The sequence below is a fragment of the Athene cunicularia genome, assembly GCF_003259725.1.
Source record: "Athene cunicularia isolate RWA chromosome 5 unlocalized genomic scaffold, athCun1 chr5_part2, whole genome shotgun sequence".
Classification (NCBI taxonomy): domain Eukaryota; kingdom Metazoa; phylum Chordata; class Aves; order Strigiformes; family Strigidae; genus Athene; species Athene cunicularia.
In genome coordinates this window covers 7,458,523-7,476,243 of record NW_020799102.1, presented here as the reverse complement: position 1 = coordinate 7,476,243, position 17,721 = coordinate 7,458,523, and the positions used below count along the sequence as shown (strand labels likewise).

The 17,721-nt window shown below is 43.5% G+C and overlaps 1 protein-coding gene across 19 annotated transcripts in view; it reads left to right on the top strand.

Annotated features, from left to right (window-relative positions):
• BRSK2 (BR serine/threonine kinase 2) overlaps positions 1–16,512 on the top strand; it is a 315,364-nt gene extending 298,852 nt beyond the window's left edge. For 5 of the 19 annotated variants that reach the window (XM_026850206.1, XM_026850203.1, XM_026850202.1 and 2 more), the window contains 3 exons: positions 1,570–1,617; positions 13,178–13,242; positions 13,919–16,512. In XM_026850206.1, coding sequence (XP_026706007.1) covers positions 1,570–1,617; positions 13,178–13,242; positions 13,919–14,269 — 464 coding nt within the window. In that variant the 3' untranslated portion in view covers positions 14,270–16,512. Of the gene's footprint in view, positions 1–1,569; positions 1,618–9,691; positions 13,158–13,177 lie in introns of those variants that run through there. The other 14 variants (XM_026850208.1, XM_026850219.1, XM_026850209.1 and 11 more) reach the window with 12 other exon arrangements.
• The last annotated feature ends 1,209 nt before the right edge of the window (positions 16,513–17,721 follow it).

Here is a 17,721-nt window from a genome sequence, read left to right as displayed (position 1 = left end):
AGCAGCTGTAGACACTTCCTAAACTTGTTAGACGTCTTCAGGGAGAAATGTATTTTGGGAGCTTAATCTGCCTTCACTCAGTCAGACTAGCCAAAGAATTTCAAAGGCAGGTAAACTTGTGGCCTCTGCACCTCTGATCCCTTGTTCCAGTTCTTGAATCCTCTGTTCTCCTTCACCTCGTTCCTTTTCCTCCTTTCTCTCAGTCTTGTGCCTTTCCGAGAAACCTTCCATGGGTATCATCTCCCACTGACCTCTGCCAGCCTGCCTCCGACCTCAGGATGGAGAGCACGTACCTGCTGCGTAGATGCTTTGACCAGTGTCACTGGACCAAGCACCTGCCCTCTCTACTCCAGGCTTTCCCAGATGATCTGTGCAGCACAGGCCTGCCTGCATCAGAAAAAAATACATATCCATGCTCTTCTAGCATGGATTGAGCTTACCCAGGCATATCCAGCACCCCTTCCTCCTTTTTTGAAATTACTTTTCTCAGTATTTAAGAGGAGGAATGCTGAGAAATCATCCTCCCTCCCTCCTGCAGACTTTTCAGCAGATAGGGAGCAGTTAGAGCTTCCTAGCAGTTAGGGATTTTCAGCATATGTGTGCACGTTTCCAAGAAGCCTATTTCTTGAATACCCAAGTGTTCACTGAGCAGCCAGGCAGGCAAGAGGAGATCTGAGACTGAACTGAGTGCTTTAACTGTTAGCCACTTGCTCAACATCAAGAGCTCCACAGTGCCCAGCACTCATGGATGCAATGATTTCAATCCCAAATGCAAGGGAATCCTGGCTGACAGCAGCAGATCTGCCTTGCCAGCAGGTTCCACATGGAAGTGTCCAGCTGGACTGGTCCTTTCAGCTTTAAAGCAGACATGTAAAGCTCCTTCTCCTTATTGCACCTGAGTAAGAAGTACTCAGAGGCTGTGGCAGTGGGAGCTATACACATGTGGACTGTAATGTCTTAGGGCCAGATTCTGCCACCCTTTCCAGAAGTAATTCTATTGTCTGCGAATAGTGGTGTTGAAAGCAAGAGGGGCAAGAGAGTAAATGTGAATGAGAGGCAGGGTTATGTTGAGAACTTGGATGTTATCCTTTGGGGTCTAAAAGATGTTTTTGAGCTGTGTTTTGAGCCTTCTCATTCCACGTCCAGTAGCACAGTGCTGCATTTCCTCCCCCTCTGCAGGTTTTTGATGTACATAGATGGCTGGGCATTTGCAGGCTGTTGCAGGCTAACTTGCAAATCTGGCCAGGTGAAGCAATGTATTCAGGGCTTTTAGTTTGCTAAGGTGGTGTCAGAGTATTTCCCACATCTCATAAATGCCTGTGTAGCTGTGATGAAGAGGTGGGTGGAAGCAGCAAGGCCGAAGCAGCGCCCACTCTCAGTCCCAGGGCCCGGTTTGCACTGGCGTACACTGGGTGGCAGAATTTGGCCTGGGTTGTGTAAAGACCAAGATGTGTATATGTTTCCTGCTTCAGGTAATAATGTGCTAAGTTACTACTTTATGCACAGAGGTATGGAAACCTTTTTTTATGTTTTTCCCTCCCTCCCTCCTCTTTCCGTTCTATGATCCAGACACCACTAACTGTATGGAGTTGATGACTGGCAGACTTTCCAAATGTGGTAAGAACTTCCTTCCCTTCTGCCTTTTCTCCTTCCCCAGCCCCTGCTGAGCAACATAATAATGCGCCGTCCTGTCCCTTCACCTGTTCCCCTTCCCTACCCCTGCTCTCCCACGCTCTTTTCAAGACTGCTCACCCTGTAACAGCCCACTATGTCTTTCACTTACCTGGTGGACACAAGCATTTACCCCTTACTCTGTTCCTCCCCATCCATGCACAGGTGCACAGGCTCCACCACCGCTTTGCCCTTCATAGCACAAGTGTGTGGTGTTGCACTTGAGATTCCCTCGCTCACTGTAACCCAGGCCAGTGATTTTGTTTTTCTTTCCTGTTTTTTTTTTCTTCTTTTGTTTACTTGCTGCCTTTGATTCATGATCCTTCGGTCCCTTTTCTGCAGTGAAGCGGAATGCTGCCCTGCTAGCTGCTGTCTCCATTGGTTTCCTGCTATTTATTGAGACAGGAGTGCTATGTTATTTAATTCCATTTTGCATCCACTCCCTTCTTCCCCATATATCCTTGGGGTAAGACCCTTTTAAATCTTCCATAAGACACGCTGCATATTATCTGTCAGACACTTAGCCAGTGTAAACTGTCATAGTTCCATTCTGGTCTTGGGGAAGGACCTGGTGTTTCTAGCTGGAGGAGTAGTGAACCAACTGGAGATTCTGAATTGTGTTAGGAACGAGAAAAAAAAAAGTTTCCTGCAAAACTTGCAGCTCAACTTGCTTTGAGTTCCATGAATTTTGGTTAACTTGTTCCTTGCCTTCCCTCCCCCTATCCACACATGGACTGTATTCTTTCTTTCGTTACCTGTGCCCCTGCTGACTGCTCTGAATACAATGGTGGAAATACCCAAATACCATAAGAGAGGTTTTTGTCTTATTACTTACATCTTGTATAGAAAGGTTCTGTACAAGAGAACTTTGTTCTCTTTAGATTTCCATTCTGGTATCTAGGTTGAATTCAGAGATCTCTGTCAAAGGGAACACAAGCTGTTGAGGAAGTGATCACTGAGCTAGTACCGCTCTCCAGCTGGACCTGTGACTCCTGCGTCATCTCTTCGTAAACTGAGGAAAGTTGTTCTGGAGTTGGTTTAGAGTCTGTAGCAGCGAAGGAAAGTTGTCGTGGTGGAGACAATATTAGGTTTATGCGTGTGTGACTGAGGCAGAATTTGGCCTGTTTCCTGTATTTCAGATGATCTCTTTCCCTTAAGTTGCAGCTCTGCTGGTGGGAGTTTTTCCTTTGCTCCAAAAGGAGTTAATTTGATTTCTTATTTGAGTTTCTTGGGTTATACCATTTCTGCTGTCCTCATGAAGATTCATTTAAGTTGTAGGCAGACCTCCAGCTTCTTCTTGAAGGCATCAGACAGCAAATCCCTCTTCTCCCTCAAGCCTCTGTTTCTTGCCTGGATCTGGCATTCATATCATACAAAAATATTGAAATGCTGATTCTACTGATTGCTTGCAAATTAACTGAGATATACAGATAACCAGGCAGTACTCTGCGTTCTCTAGACGGAGAGCATTACTGCTCCCTCCCAGTGCAGGCAGGCTCTCCAGCTGTCACAGTGTCAACATCAGTCCAACAAGGGACAAAGAGGACAAGGTGAAGGCCAGCAGGGAGACTATTTTCTGACAGCTACAGCACGGGCAGAACACATATATATATCCAGAGAAAAGAAAGGATGGGTTATAGGGATTTAATGGAGCTGTTTCCTTTAAATCACATTCCTGTTGGTGTGCTCACACACAACAGAAACAGTGGTGACTGCACCACGCTGAACTCCACCCTCCTATATGAGAGAAAAGCTATTTTGTGTGCAGGAGAGCTCACCCACAATTTAGACAGGGAAGTGAAAGGGAATGATGCCAGCATTTAGCCTATTATTGGCAAACTCTCCTCCATGACTTTGAGGACGGGGAACCCCCTGTGAAGTTGAGACAATGTTCATCTAGTAATAACAAATAGTGTAAGAAAAACTATACTGTGTGGGGATTTTGACCTCATCATTGTTTTGTATTCTGAGAGTGAACACAGGGGGTCATTTTTGCAGGAGTTAACACTGGAGCAGGAAGAGCTAATCCTATGCATTATGCCCAGCTCAGCCATGTGAAAGCTCTGGTAGAAATTAGGAATATCTTTTCCCCTGCTGTAAACCACTGGATGTTGTAAATAACAGCAAGTCAAATTTATTTAGTCCTTTAACTGTTATCTCATCTTATGCTAGCAGTGGTCATCAATCTGAGAAGTGATTTTGCATATAGCCTTTGGCACTGAAAAACAAGTTTAATGTTGAACAGCAGAGGTATGTCATAGGAGCTGCCAGTATTCAAATGACGTAACAGCTGCTGTATCAACCCTACCTGTGCATACTAGAAAACTGCTGCCAACTTTTAATATTTCAAAACAGAAGAAAATAATTTGTCTCATAATAAAGTTGAAACGCACGTTGGAGTGGAATACTTTATGGTTCCACCCATTTCAGCAGGGGAATGGGCATTTCTATTGTCAGAAAGATGTAACTGGTTTTCATGAAGTCTTTCAAATCTGTTCATAAGATTAAATTTACCTTGTAAAAATGAAGATCTCTACATTTAAAATTCAGCTGTAACCTGAAAACTGCCTATAGGAGTAATGCCTTCCGACTTAGCTGATCTATTCCTTGTGTGTATTCAGAGCCAAATCAGTTTAGTGACAAATAAGCTTTACCACTTTATGTGCTTCCATTAAGCCTTATAAAATCAACACAGCCATAAAAGAACAAGCTGGATTCTCTTTCTTTTGAGGCAGGTTTGAGAGAACTGTTTACTACCATCTAATCTGGTATTTATGTCTAGCTCACTGAAGAATAGGTTGTATAATTGACAATGAGGTTCTAATAGGTTCTGCAGAGTCTTTACATTTAAAAAAAAAAAAAATCAAGATAATAGACAGACTGGAAAGCCTTCCAGCTTCAACCACAAAGCTGGGAATTAGAAAGAAGTATCATTGTATATTGAGCAGTTTGGATCTGGAGCCATTGATATACACCACACAGAACCCACAATAGTCCTTGTTCAGAAATGAGTCTGTCTTTACAAACTTCAATGACTTTAAGTCCTTTAAATAGTGAGTTGAGGATTTCTTTGAGTGGTTGACTCAGTAGTAAATGTGGTGTATAGCCTTTGATAGCTCCTCTTCCCAGGCATCCCCATTCTTTTGTAGTCCTTAGTAAGTATGTTTCACCAGGGTGCTGGCTGCTGGCAAAAAGCTCTGAAAAGCCTCCCTTATTCCTGACTTTACCTTCAGAGAAACACCGGGGAACCTGTAAACTTTCCAGTCTCCACACTGTAGCTGTCTGGGGCTGAATTTTTATTTCCAAGTAAGGCAATCTTTGCTTGTTGTTTTCCATTCCTCATGACTCTCAGGAAAGTCTTCAGTTACATCAGTGGCACTTTCATGGAACTGGGTGATGATAAGAGGAGGAAACGGTTAGTATATATAACTAGTGCATCTCCAGTCAAATCATGCTGTCGCGTTAGGCAGTGCACAAACATACGTTCCTGCAGACCATAACCCTGTGACAACAGGCTGGCCAGAAGACCCCGTGTTTATTCTTAAATGTCCCGTGTTGCCGCTTACAATTCAAAACATTGATTCCTGGCAACAGAATTAAACAAAAGCTTAGTGGATCCTTGGCTTGCTGTACTAGTGGCTATCACCAAAAGGATCTGATCAAAGCAGAAGCACAGCAAATCCACTTGCCTTTCATATCTTTCCAGTATATCTCACTCAAATCTCTTGCTTCCAGTGTTCAGGACTTGACATAGCTTCTTATTCAGAGCCATCTGACCTTGTCCCCCATGGCCAGTCATCCTCTGTTCACACAGAGCCACTACACTGCAGTAAAGGCTTCTCATCGTAGCTCCTTGTAACCAGTTTGATTCGTACAGACACCAGCCCGTGTCAATAGCATCCCAAGCTGCTTGAGAAATTGGGAGACATTTTGTATTTTAAAGCTGGTTATATCACATTTGGGTGGCAACTGCAGCATGTAGCTCTGTGAGTGCTAATCTAGAGACTGTTGGTGTTACTAGCACCAGCCAATGTCTGGATTTGGTGCTATTGGAAGGGATCCTGATCCATACTGACATTAATTAGACTAATCCTGCCTCTCACAGAGGATGTTTGATGGAAGAAGAGGTTGGTGATTTGCATTCATAAAGTCATAACTGGTGGAATAAACACTGAGGCTGAAACCTGCAGAAAAACACATATGCTACCCTCCCAGCTGAAAGGTTCTTTACACCACTGTTACACTGTGAGGTAGTCAGAACAGTATTTTTTTAATTAGCATTTCTGAAAAATGTGCTGGCTACTGGTCTTTCTGAGCATGGCCGATTCTTCTGTTTAAATTGTGACCCAAATGAGAGATAAAAAGAAGAAGACCACATGATCACATATTCATTCATAATGGGTGGATCACGATAAGTAAGAGAAGTCAGATTTTCCAAAGAGTTCAAGCCAGGATTCCCAGTTATCCTTGCCCATTCTACTAGCATCCTTTGCTGTCCAGATGGATGGCTGACTCCTCCCACACTGTAGTCATATCTCTTCATTCTAGTGTTATGTTGGGCAGATATTTCTTCTCCAGTTCATGACTCATGTTTTGGCACTGTAGGAGAAGGGAGCAACAAAAATGGCAACTTGGCACTGAAGATGAATCCAGATATATCAAACTACTTGGTACATGTCAGATCTTGTTTTGACCGCTATGGCTAGATTTTCACTGTCCAATACAAGATCTTGTCCTCTTTCTCTGTAATAATATCTAATAGAAAACATGGATACCTCTCTCTTAATTAAGCTCACAGTACTTTATTTACGGCAGGCAGTGCTTCAGGATGTGAATATCTGTGAATATTTGCTTGCAAATGTAGCTATTAAGCTATATTTGAGATGGCCTCTCCAGAAGATTAAATCATATTTTGAAGGGACGGTGTCAGAGGAAATGAGGAGGCAACATTTCACCAGTATACAGAGGTCATTTCTCTCCTTAGGAACAGGTCAGAGAACTTAAAACCTCTAAGATCATACATGAACATTCATCTGTCAGGAAGAGACAAAATCATATATGCCAATACATTTCTGACATTTTTACAGACAAAAAAATGGAATAAAGCAGCACAAGTCTCTAAGAGAACAGGTAGCAGCAATACTATCATCTGTGTGGCTTTACAAGTGTAAGTCTCAGCTTCCCCTCTCAGCACACACCTTGTGCAGGCAGACCCTTGTAAAAGGATGGGCAGATACAAGGAATTCTTGGGCTGAGCCCTTTATCAGCCAGTTTGCCAGAACAGTGTGAATTCACAACAGAATCTCTTCAGTCCACCAGTATCCTTGCTGCTCTTTCAGTGCCACCAGCTGTCCAAACAAATGTATAATTCCCTCCTCTCCATCATCATGACTCCTCTTTTTTGAATGTTATGTGGTGGTGCTGGACTGGCCAGAGCTATTCGTCAGTGATGGACATGTTTGTTTTCTGATTAATTACTCAGAAGGTAGCAGCAAGGAAATATGCCTCATCTATTTGAGTCTTTGCTGCCTGTGTTCACCATTCGCTAACTCATTACCCAAGAGCTACCTGTGACAGGACAAGCTGAACGGGATCTCAGCTTCTCTATGCATGTATGAGAAATAAAATGTGCAAGACAGAGGCAGCATGGCCATCTGGATGCATCTGGCTATTCACAAATACTGGGCCAGCCTCCTGCAGAGGAGACGGGATGTTTTAGGGGAGTAAGAACAAGGATGGGTTTATTTAAATGTCAGGTTGGTTGGTTAGATCTGTGCAGGTGTGTAGCGATTGATGGTCCCCGCCTTCTGCTGGTAGCACAGACACCTGTGCTAACTATGTGGGATAATCTGAGCAGTTCCTACCAGCAGTCTGTTTGTACAAACACTGTTTATAGCTGGCATTTTTACTGACAGAATCTGAGAACTCTGGAAAATAATGTCTGTTGTTAACTTTGGAATTCACCTTTCCCAGTTGCAATTCAGCTGTCCTGCTAAGAAACTGGAGTTGTTTTGTGGACTGTCTGTCTCCATTTTCTAGTTCTAAACTGAAATGAAATCATAACAACTGTCCCACCATGTAACTAACTGGGGAAGAAAATAAATGGGAAAACTTGTTCTGGTCAATCTGTTGTGACAGTTTATAAATCCAGTAAAAACCACATCCATGTCTCTTGAAATGGTTTCCTGACTATATTTTTAGACAAGTACCCATCCTGGGATTTCTGCAGTTTCTTCAGCTCACTTCAAGTGGGCTAGGATGGGTTCAGAGACTAGAAGGAAGTTCTGTATGATGGCCTCCAGCAAGACACATTGCAACGGCCTTTCTGTCACCCTTTTCCAATCGAGAGGGAAGCCTCATACATCCATTATAGGAGCAAAAAATTCTTTCTGTAGCTTTCTTCAGTAGTCGGTGCGCTCATTGAGGCATCTCTCTGATTTGTATTTGTACTAGACTAGGGGCTCTTTAGTCTGGAGAAAGACCCCTACATGATATTACAACTAAATAAAGAGGAATAGGCCTGTTATCTTTCTGTCATCCCTGTCACTGCATATACTCTTGGAGTGGGTTCTGTATTTTAAGTCTTTTATTTTCAAAGGCAGAAGAGACTCTGCCAAAAGAAACCAAGAAAACAGGCAAAAAAATCCTAGTCTTAACAAAGAGGGCTATGACTCTGTCAAAGTAGTAAAATGGGTTTGAAAGGGACTGGATTATCACCCATCAAGAGTGTTTCAATGCTTTGTATGAAAGGAGTTGGATTTTTGTTACATTATTCACATGAATCTACAGCTGCCATCGAAATACAGAGCAGGCTAGGGATGAAAAAGACAAAGGGTAAAGAGAAAGGAGTGGATATAAGAAGAAAACCTCAGTAGTAGAGGCAGGCAGAAGACAGACAGAAATGATGTGAAAATAACAAGGGAAGGAACATGGGGAGTCAGGTTGACAGAGGTTTCCAGTGGAGACCTATCATTTCCCATTCATTTTCTCCCAAAGTCTAAGCTAAAAAATGTGGAAACCCAAAATTTCTCAGGCTTTGCAGAAAGGAAGGGCAGAGGATAATCCCACAGATGGCATATTGGTCTTGGGCAACTTTGTGTTCAGCACCACAAGGAAAAATACATAGACTTGGGAGGGATGGCTACACAGGAGAAGGAAGTGCCTCACTCGGGGTTTGCTTCCATTAAGGCAATAGGAATGTTGCTATTTGCTTCAATGAAAAGAGGACTGAGTCCTTATCTGACTGTCTTAAAATGTTACAAAACATCCGGCTCTAATCAGTGACTGAAGCCTCCAGGCTTGTCCTGAAGCTGCTTGTTCACCAATTCCTGTTGTTTTTCATGGAGGACTCTGAGGATCTTTGCAAGGTCAGGGCAGAGGTTTTGCAAGGTCAGAACAGGGTCTTTGCAAGGTACATCCTTTCGTGGTGTCCCTTCTGGTGTCTGGAGTGAATCACCTCATTTCCTCTTTCTGCTTTTGCCTGGGTGCTCCACTTCCACTTTGATTCTCAAACCTGTGATGCCGCTGGGGCTAGGTCGATGTCAGACAGACTTACCAAGAACAGCAGGTGACATACTGAGGACTGTGAGGATTGATAAAGCCACCTGCCCAGCTTCCTTTTACATTTTTGTGTCTGTCTCCAGCCCTGTTTCTTCCTTTTGGTGCCTGTTGTATTCAAATGCATTCACAGTTCTGACTTCTTTTTGTGATATTTGACTGTGGCAGTGCTGCACACAGGTGCCACAAAGCAGTGCCTTCTCCATAAATATACTTCTCTAGCATCCCTTCAAGACATGACCCTTTCATGAGCTTCAGTGCTTGTTTTCAAACTCATTCCCCTTCCCCATCTTGCAGCATACAGCTCCTTGGTCTAACTCAAAAATGCACATACCCATCTCCTGATAGATGCAAACCTAATGCTCTGAACCTCCCCTCCTGCCTCTGATCCTTCTCATAGTTTCTCACCCTTGCTACCCTTCACGCCTTCTTTGCTCTGTGTTGATGAACATTTTCTCTCAAGGGGAAAGAAGACCTTAGTTACAGATGCATGAAACACCAGGGAAGTTTTGAAGAATCAGTGAGCCAAACCTTCATCCCTCTGCAGAGGAAATGGGATGTCATCTCACTTTCTGAAATAAGACAGGCAGCCTTTTGAGGCCCCCAGATGGACTTACAGGTGTAAGAGCCTATGACACATTTTACACTGAATGCTAGGAGTGGAAGACTGCTGAAAAAGCTATTCTAATCCATCATCACCTGCATTTTCAAGTCTTGTTTTACTGGATGTATAAGCCCAAAGGGAACTGAGAACTAAGAGGAGCAACACCACGCACCATTTTCATGCTTCCATCATAGGTTTATCTCCAGAGAAGAATGTGAGGACCAATATCTGGACCAGCCCAAGAGTGGGCTAACAACCTGTCATGTAGACAACATCAGTGCGTGGTGTAGGATCAGTTCTTTCTTCACTGCAGGACAGGAGAACGTTATTACCTAGTGTTTAACGACAAGTCCACATACTACAAAAGGCAAAGGAAGGAAAGGGTTAGTGAAATGGCCTATTTTATTTTTTCAGTAGCTCTCTTTAAACATCCCTAAGGATTTCTTACCTCCCATTAAAATTTTACCTGAAAATGCTGATTGCAAGGAATCCAGTAGTGATACAGCCAAAGAAAAGCAGACTGTTAAATACTTTTGCTGCAATAAATCTCCAGGCACTTGAAAGCCAGTAGGGCATGGTGAGGAGAAAGGGTGGATGAAACAGGGGCTGCATATTTTAATAGCATGATTAAAAATCCTGTGTCAGGACACAGAAAATACAAGATATATAATTTTAAAAATGTTTTATTGCTCCATTCTTGAAAGTTGTACTTTTGTCTACTGTTCCTGTCTACGTGAAAACAAACAACTTCCCCGATTCCTGCAGAGCCCTGCTTACTCTGCCCTCTTCTTTCCCTCTAAGCTTGTTGAATAAACTGCTCAGCTGAATAACTAGAGTTATTCCCCTTCCCTTTTCTCCCAACCTAGCAGTCTTTCCCTCTCCAGCATTTTTTTCAGTGCTCTTTTTCATTCTCTCTGCTGACTCCATTTGCTTATGAAGATGAGGGGTCCAAAGCCACATAAGAACCAGATCTGCCCACAGTCCTGCATTCAAGGCTGAGTGTTTGCTTTCTTTTTTTCTTTCTTTCCATTGAAAAAGCATATCCACCTAAAAGAAGTAGAAATGAGTCTGAGCAGAGGATGCACCCACAAACCTAAAACAGGTTTAGGGAGGTTTAGGGAAATCTCTGAAATACAAGTCATAGATGTGAAACAGATACCCCTTTCCAAAGTATTTGCATGCATGTGGAAGGAAGCAGGTGGAGCTCATGGAAGCCTGACCCCAAAATGACCGAGAGTTTGATAGCCCTTCTCTTCTTAGCCAGAAATTGAAATATGTGCTTTTTGTCTGGGCCCAGCACTAAGGCTTCAGTCAGTCAGGTGAATGATGCCCTCCCAGAAACTAACAGCCATTTGTTTGTGGCATTGGTGTAACTGAATGCACAGGCAGAACCCAGGCCAGCAGTAAGTCAACCACAAAGCAGCAAGTAGAGGAAGACAAGGAATGAATTAGATTAATAAGACTTGAGATCCTTTACTGTATATGCCAGCCATTTGATTTTTCATAATGCCTGTTAACATGCAGAGGAGAGCAGCAACTGCCTGGTTAGCACGGGGCAGGAAAAAAAAGACTAACACATTCAGTTTTACAGGGCACAAATACTATGTATTTCCTCTTCCTTTGTAGAAGAGCAGTTGATGTCTGTCTAGCATTTTCCATTAGAGAATAAGAAAGCACTCAACAAGCTCTTCAGACAAGCTACCGTGCACAGAAAGTAACTGCCTGCTGTAGTAACTGGTTTGCTTATGTTTGTAATGACACTGAAGGGAAATAAAATATGACCAAGCCGCCAGTGTCCGCCCACTGTGGATAAATGGCAGTCTCTACTATGAAGAAACCCCTTTGCTCCCGACTGAATGTTCCCATCTTGGGGACAAAAGGTTCCACTCTTCAGAGCATACCACTGCATTGGAAGGCAGATAAAAGGAGCCCCCTTCCTTCTGGGAGCTGGAGAATGAAATTACTTAGGTGGGATACAAATGATTTGAATTTGTTAGAACAGTGGAGCCAACAGTCCCAGTATTGTAAAAAGCATCATGAGGTGTTCATGATCACAAAAGGCATCACCTCCATTGTGTATGTTAGATAAAAACCACCTTCACTATCCATGTTCAGAGATTTTAGTGTGACGCCTTCTATGTCTGATCAGGATTAACCTCCCAGTCCAAGAAAATTAAAAGGGACTAGAAATGCCCCAAAAAGGCTACCTTTCCAGTAGCAGCCAGCCTCTTTCCCTCAGTAGCACCGCAGAGCTTTTCCTGGGGTACGGCCTTCCACACATCCCGTGGCACAGGACTAGATGGGCAGCATGCAGCCCCGCTGCCTGGAGGTGCAAATGGCACAAAAGGTTGTGTTCACATGCATGGTAATACTGCAACCTGTGCTAGTGGCTGGCTAAGGAGATACCTGTTCTGCTAGCACGCAACCCTACACCCCTCTCTGGCTCCTAACTCCACTGGAGTGAATATCTTTGTTGTGGAGGCTGTATTGTAGAGAGAACATAAATTTAGTGAGGAGGTAGTTCTTGACCCTGGTAGGTTCCAGAAATAGCTGCACAACAGCCTGCTTCCACAATGCATTCAGCATCTTCATTTCCAGGTACCTGTTGTAAGAAGGATCTGAAGGTGCTCAGAAGCTTATAAGTACAAGCCACAAACCAGCCGTGCAGGCGGCAACACTCGTGTCAGCCATAGCTCATTTTTCAAATGCTGTTTCCCTTGGAGCACTCAGGTGCTTGAGGCTTAGCGACTGAAAGGCAAGCAAGGACATAACCAGAAAGAAATAAAATGCAAGACAAGAAAGCCTAATGCCCGGCATAGGCAGAGAGCTTAGCGAGGCTGGAAAGCAAAGCGTCAGTTGGTGACCACACGCAAATACCCCGTGTTTGTAACAGCAGCTGCAAGATGGGATTTGCCTGTATCCAGCATGACGTTCACTGACGGTTCCGTGCGGAGTGGCCAAGTGACTCCCACTCATAGACTGAAGTATTTTCACTGCACGGTACTGTGCCCTCCTGCTAGGTGAGACACAGCAGTGCTCCCCCACTCAGGAGAAATCTAGGACCTTCCCCAGAGGTACTTTATGCTCCCAGCCTCTTTATTTCTGTAGGTCTCCCATCCTAAACACTCTTCCTCTTCCTGCTCATTGTCTTCATCCCCCACACACCCCCACGCACGTGGCTCTGGATCTCCTCATCATGTTCTTCTCGTTAAAAACCCCATTGTTCATTTGTTTGTTTGTTCTCTCTCTTTCTCTCCTCTTTTTCTCTCTCTTTCCCTCTTGTTTTTTTTTTTCTTTCTTCCTTTCTTTCTTTCTTTTTTTGTCTCCTCTGTTTTGTGTACCCAGGCAGCCCATTGAGTAACTTCTTTGACGTAATTAAACAACTTTTTTCAGACGAGAAGAACGGGCAGGTGAGCCATCCCCCCGGCACGCCAACCAAGCATAGCGCAAACAGCAAGCGGAGCGATTCCGGTTCTAATGACTATGGGTCTAGAGGAGACAATAAGTACCCTGCTGGCAAAGACAAGGCAAAGATGGTCTCATCAGTCGGCCTACAAGACCAACCTTAAATAAACACATAAAAAATTAAATAACTTAGAAAAAAAAAAAACAAAAAAGCAAGAAAGAATGAAAGAATATTCCTTAGCAAGCTAGCCTCTAAACTAGAAGGATGTATATACCTTGCCACAACAGTACAAAACTGTCTATAGACAAATTTTGTATGAAGGAATGACTGTATATATATACATATATATATTTATATATGATATATAATATATATCTCAGAAACAAACACAAAAACAAACGAATGAAAGAATGAAAAGAAAAGAAAGAAAAGAAAAGGTAGCACAGATGACAAACCCAGTTCACCAGATCTTGGGTTGTGGTTTTTTCGATTGGTGTTTTTTTTTTTTCCTCCCTTTTTTTGAATGTTTTGCTTTTTTTCTCCTTCCTGATTTTTTGGGTTTTTTATTATTATTATTATTATTATTATTATTATTTTTGTTTTCTTTTGTTTTGTTTCTTGTTCTGTTCATGCTCTCTCTGTGTTTCTGACGACACCACTTGTTTCCGCTCTGCTACCAGGAATTATCCCGAAAAGTTAACATGTCAGCCACGGCTTCACCTTCTGTGCTCTGCGGACACTTGTTGACGGAAGGCAACCGATGTAGACTGTCCAAGGACCAGTCCTGTTTGAGGTTCCCAGCCTCCCCTCTCCCTTCAGGAAGTGGGTTTCTCCCCCACTTCTCCCCAGACACCTCCCCAATGCACGCCTTTTTTTTTTTTTTTTTTTTTTTCCTCTTTTTCTTTTTTGGTGCTCCACAAGAGAGATCTGCTCAGTTATGGGATTGCAGAGTCTGGGCTGAAAGGAGGTTGCACATTGTTGGAGTGAAACCTGAAACCTTTACCCTTGGCAACTTCTGTCCGCGCAGGTGAACTCAGCCCGGAGGGGGAGGGTGCGGGGAAGGAGACGGGTGTAGTGGGAGTGCAGTGGTTCATGAATCCAGAGCGCGTTCTCATCAGAAACCAGCCAGGAGCAACTCAAAACTAAGCGTTGAACCAAGACAATATTGGGGAGCTTCATCCACAGGATTTTCTTAACCTTCTTTTTCTCCCCGCCACCTTTTCCTTTTGTTTTGCGCCCTTTTTTATATATACATGTATATATGTGTGTATATTTATGTGCAAATATACATACATACATACATATATATACAAAACAATTGAGTTTTTTTATACTGTATCATTTTGCTTTTTGACCTGCTGGAAGGGGAAAGGAGTAAACTTAGGAGGGAGAGGGGGTTCAATGAATAAACACATACAAACAAAACATTAAAACTTAGGGAAAAGGCAACTTCTGGTAGCAAAGAAGAGGGACAAGACTCTGCCAAGGACTGTCTCTTCCGCCACCAGGCACAGTTGCCGCTGCTGCTACTGCTGCTCCTCCTTCGACACCTTCCTCCCCACCTGTCAACTCCCTGCCACCGTGCCACCGTGCTGGGACCTTCTTCGACCAGCTGGACCCTCCACCACACCCTGCATTTAGAGGCAATTGTTGTGTTGCTAGTGCTGCATTGATATCAGTATTATTATTTCTTTAAGTTACCAGTTTCATTTGTTGGCTTGGGTGATTTTTTTCTAAAAAAAAAAAAAAAGAAAGAAAAAAAAAAGAAGACGAAGAGGAGGAAGAAAAGAGACTTATCTTGGGTTTTATTTACTGTGTGTGTGTGTGTGCAAATCACTGGCACTTAGTTCATCAGAGCAAGACAAGGTGGAGTCAGGGCAATGGGAGACTTAATCACAAAGCTACTGTAAACTTTAAAAATTACTGCAAGATATTTTTATAAAGTTTTTGTTTTGTTTTGTTTTGAAGGGGAGGAGGGTGGGATTGGGTGGATGGGGACTTTTTTTTTTTGTGTTTCAGTTTTAGGTCTTGGTTATTTATATATACATATATATATATTTAAAAAAATAAGCTGTTAGATATATCTTCTGTTTAATAACTGTGTAGAGGCAACATTGATTCTTATTTATTTTGGGGAGGAGGGGGAAAAAGGACACAGAAACCCTGTAAGTGTTCATCTTGTGACTTTGAGAAAGAAGAATCGCCGCCTTTTTTCCTCCTCCTCAAGAGTTATGTGACCAAGTGTAACTTATTCTGGCCCAAGCTCAAAGGTTAAACAAACAAACAAAAAAAAACCAACATGGTTTTACGCGTGGAAGACAAAACACAGTGAGAAGTACTTCTTGACTGAGATTTTAAGAATGTAGGCTTAGCATTAGTGTTCAGCTCTTTTATGACCTTCGATTGCTGCTCGTTGGGTTCCTATGGGTGTATGTTGTATCGCAAAATTATTTTTTTTTAATGATAATGTTGGATGAGTTCTTTTTTGTTGTTGTTGTTGTTGTTGGTTTTTTTAATCATTTTTCCCCTTCTTGGACCAGTTTTACTTGTACATAGGTTTGAAGATTAAAAAGAATTTTTAAAGACACAACTGGGGCAAAGACCTTTGACTTCTGCCCCATTTCCCCATTCCCCCAAATGGGAGGGATTTATTTTATTTTATTGTTTTATTTATTTATTTATTTATTTTCCCTATTCTTAAACTTTTCTCTCTCGTATTGCTGTGTGCATGTCAGACACCAGGGGGTGATGGCTGGGGAGGGGGGGAGGCAAGGGTGCAGGAGAGGGGGGCAGTTTTAATTGCATGACATTGCTGTAAATTAGTCTCTTTTGCTTTCGTTGTCTTTCCTGCCTCCGCCCTCTCTCTACTTCTCCTCCGAGCTCCCCTCCCATCACCCCCATCCTTCTTTTCCCTCTTTTCTCTTCCCTTGTGTATAGATTTTGATGCTTCTGTTACATTGTACCTCTACAAAAGGCTGGGATTTCAATACAAAATAATAATAATAATTTAAAAATACCTATATCAGCAAAACCCATGTGGTACAAGCAGGAAGGGGATTACTTACACAAGATATAAGAATAAATGAAAGCAATACCTCTTGTTATCCTTCCTATTTTGTACTTTGAAGACACACACGCGCGCACACACACATATACAGACACAAACTGACATTATTTAATGGTTTAAAATGGACAAAAAAATCTGATGTATCCCTTGTTAAATAACTGTGAGCAACTTTAGTTCAAAAACCAATAAATTCATTCAGTAAAGATACTAGCTGGTGAGTGTCCTGTTTATGTCCATGAAAACAAACTCCTGGGCAGGGCCAGGCCCCACCGGTGCGGCGTCAGGGCTTTCGACGCCAGAGGAGCCGAAGATGGCGGCAGCACGGCAGCGGCCGCCCGGGCACGGGACCGACGGCGTCTCGGCGGAGCACTGAGCTCCCCTGCGCTCCGCCCTCGCAGCACGGGCAGAGGGCAAGGACGGCTCGACCCCACGGGCCCGGCTTCCCACAGTAACGCCTTGAAAAAGGTTAATCCCAATGACAGAGCGATCCCACCCCCCCTAGGCCTGGTCTGGATGGAAACCACTGTACCAAAACCTGCTGCTTCGTGTGACCATTCGCGCCTCCAACCTGAGCGTCTCGCCTCGCTTCCTGATTTAGCATAGGAAGGATTTCTTCACCCCTCCCTGCCTGAAATATTCTGTCACACACATTTGGAAAAGCTTTTCAGGTATGTCCCTGGCTTTCGCTAGGCTGGGCTGGGCAGGGGGCGTTTCTGGTGGCTCGGGTGCCTGTTGGCTTGTCTCCCCTCTCTCCCTGCGGGGGGTTCACCCCTCCTGGACCTGTAACTCTCCCGGGTCACCCGGGCAGCGGGGCCGGACACCTCTGGGCTCAGGGGTGATTTGCAGAAATCAGACTGTACAACTCGGGGAGTTACACAGCAGGGATGTTTACTCCGGCGCCGGGGTGCAAGGGGATTTCTCCCCAAAGCTTGCACATCCCCAGCACATTTCACCCGAAACTGATGGAGTGTGGATACACGCTCGCTGGATTACAGAACACAAACACATGATAAGTGAGGCTGGGTTAGCTCTAGAGGCTGGTGTCAGCAGTTTATGTTCTCTCCACACCCGTGCGTTGCCTCCTGGTGGGCATCTCGGGGGGTCTGTTGGAGGAAGGCTCACAGTCCTCCTCACCTGGTACTTTTCCCCATGGCACGCATAGATTCTCGTAGCCAATTTCTTGAATAACAAGAATGGTTTTTGTTTACTCATTCTATCTTATCTAAAAGTACCATTTCTACCATCCATATAAGACTATCTTATTCATTACTAAGATTAAACTCGTTAGAGCACATCTGCTTTCCATGGACAAGAAACATTTTTGCCGAACACAGTAATTCTTGGTGAGTTTCCACAGAAAACTGCTCTGTTTTGATGAACACAGTAGCCCCTGGTAAGCTTCCCCAGAACAGCCAG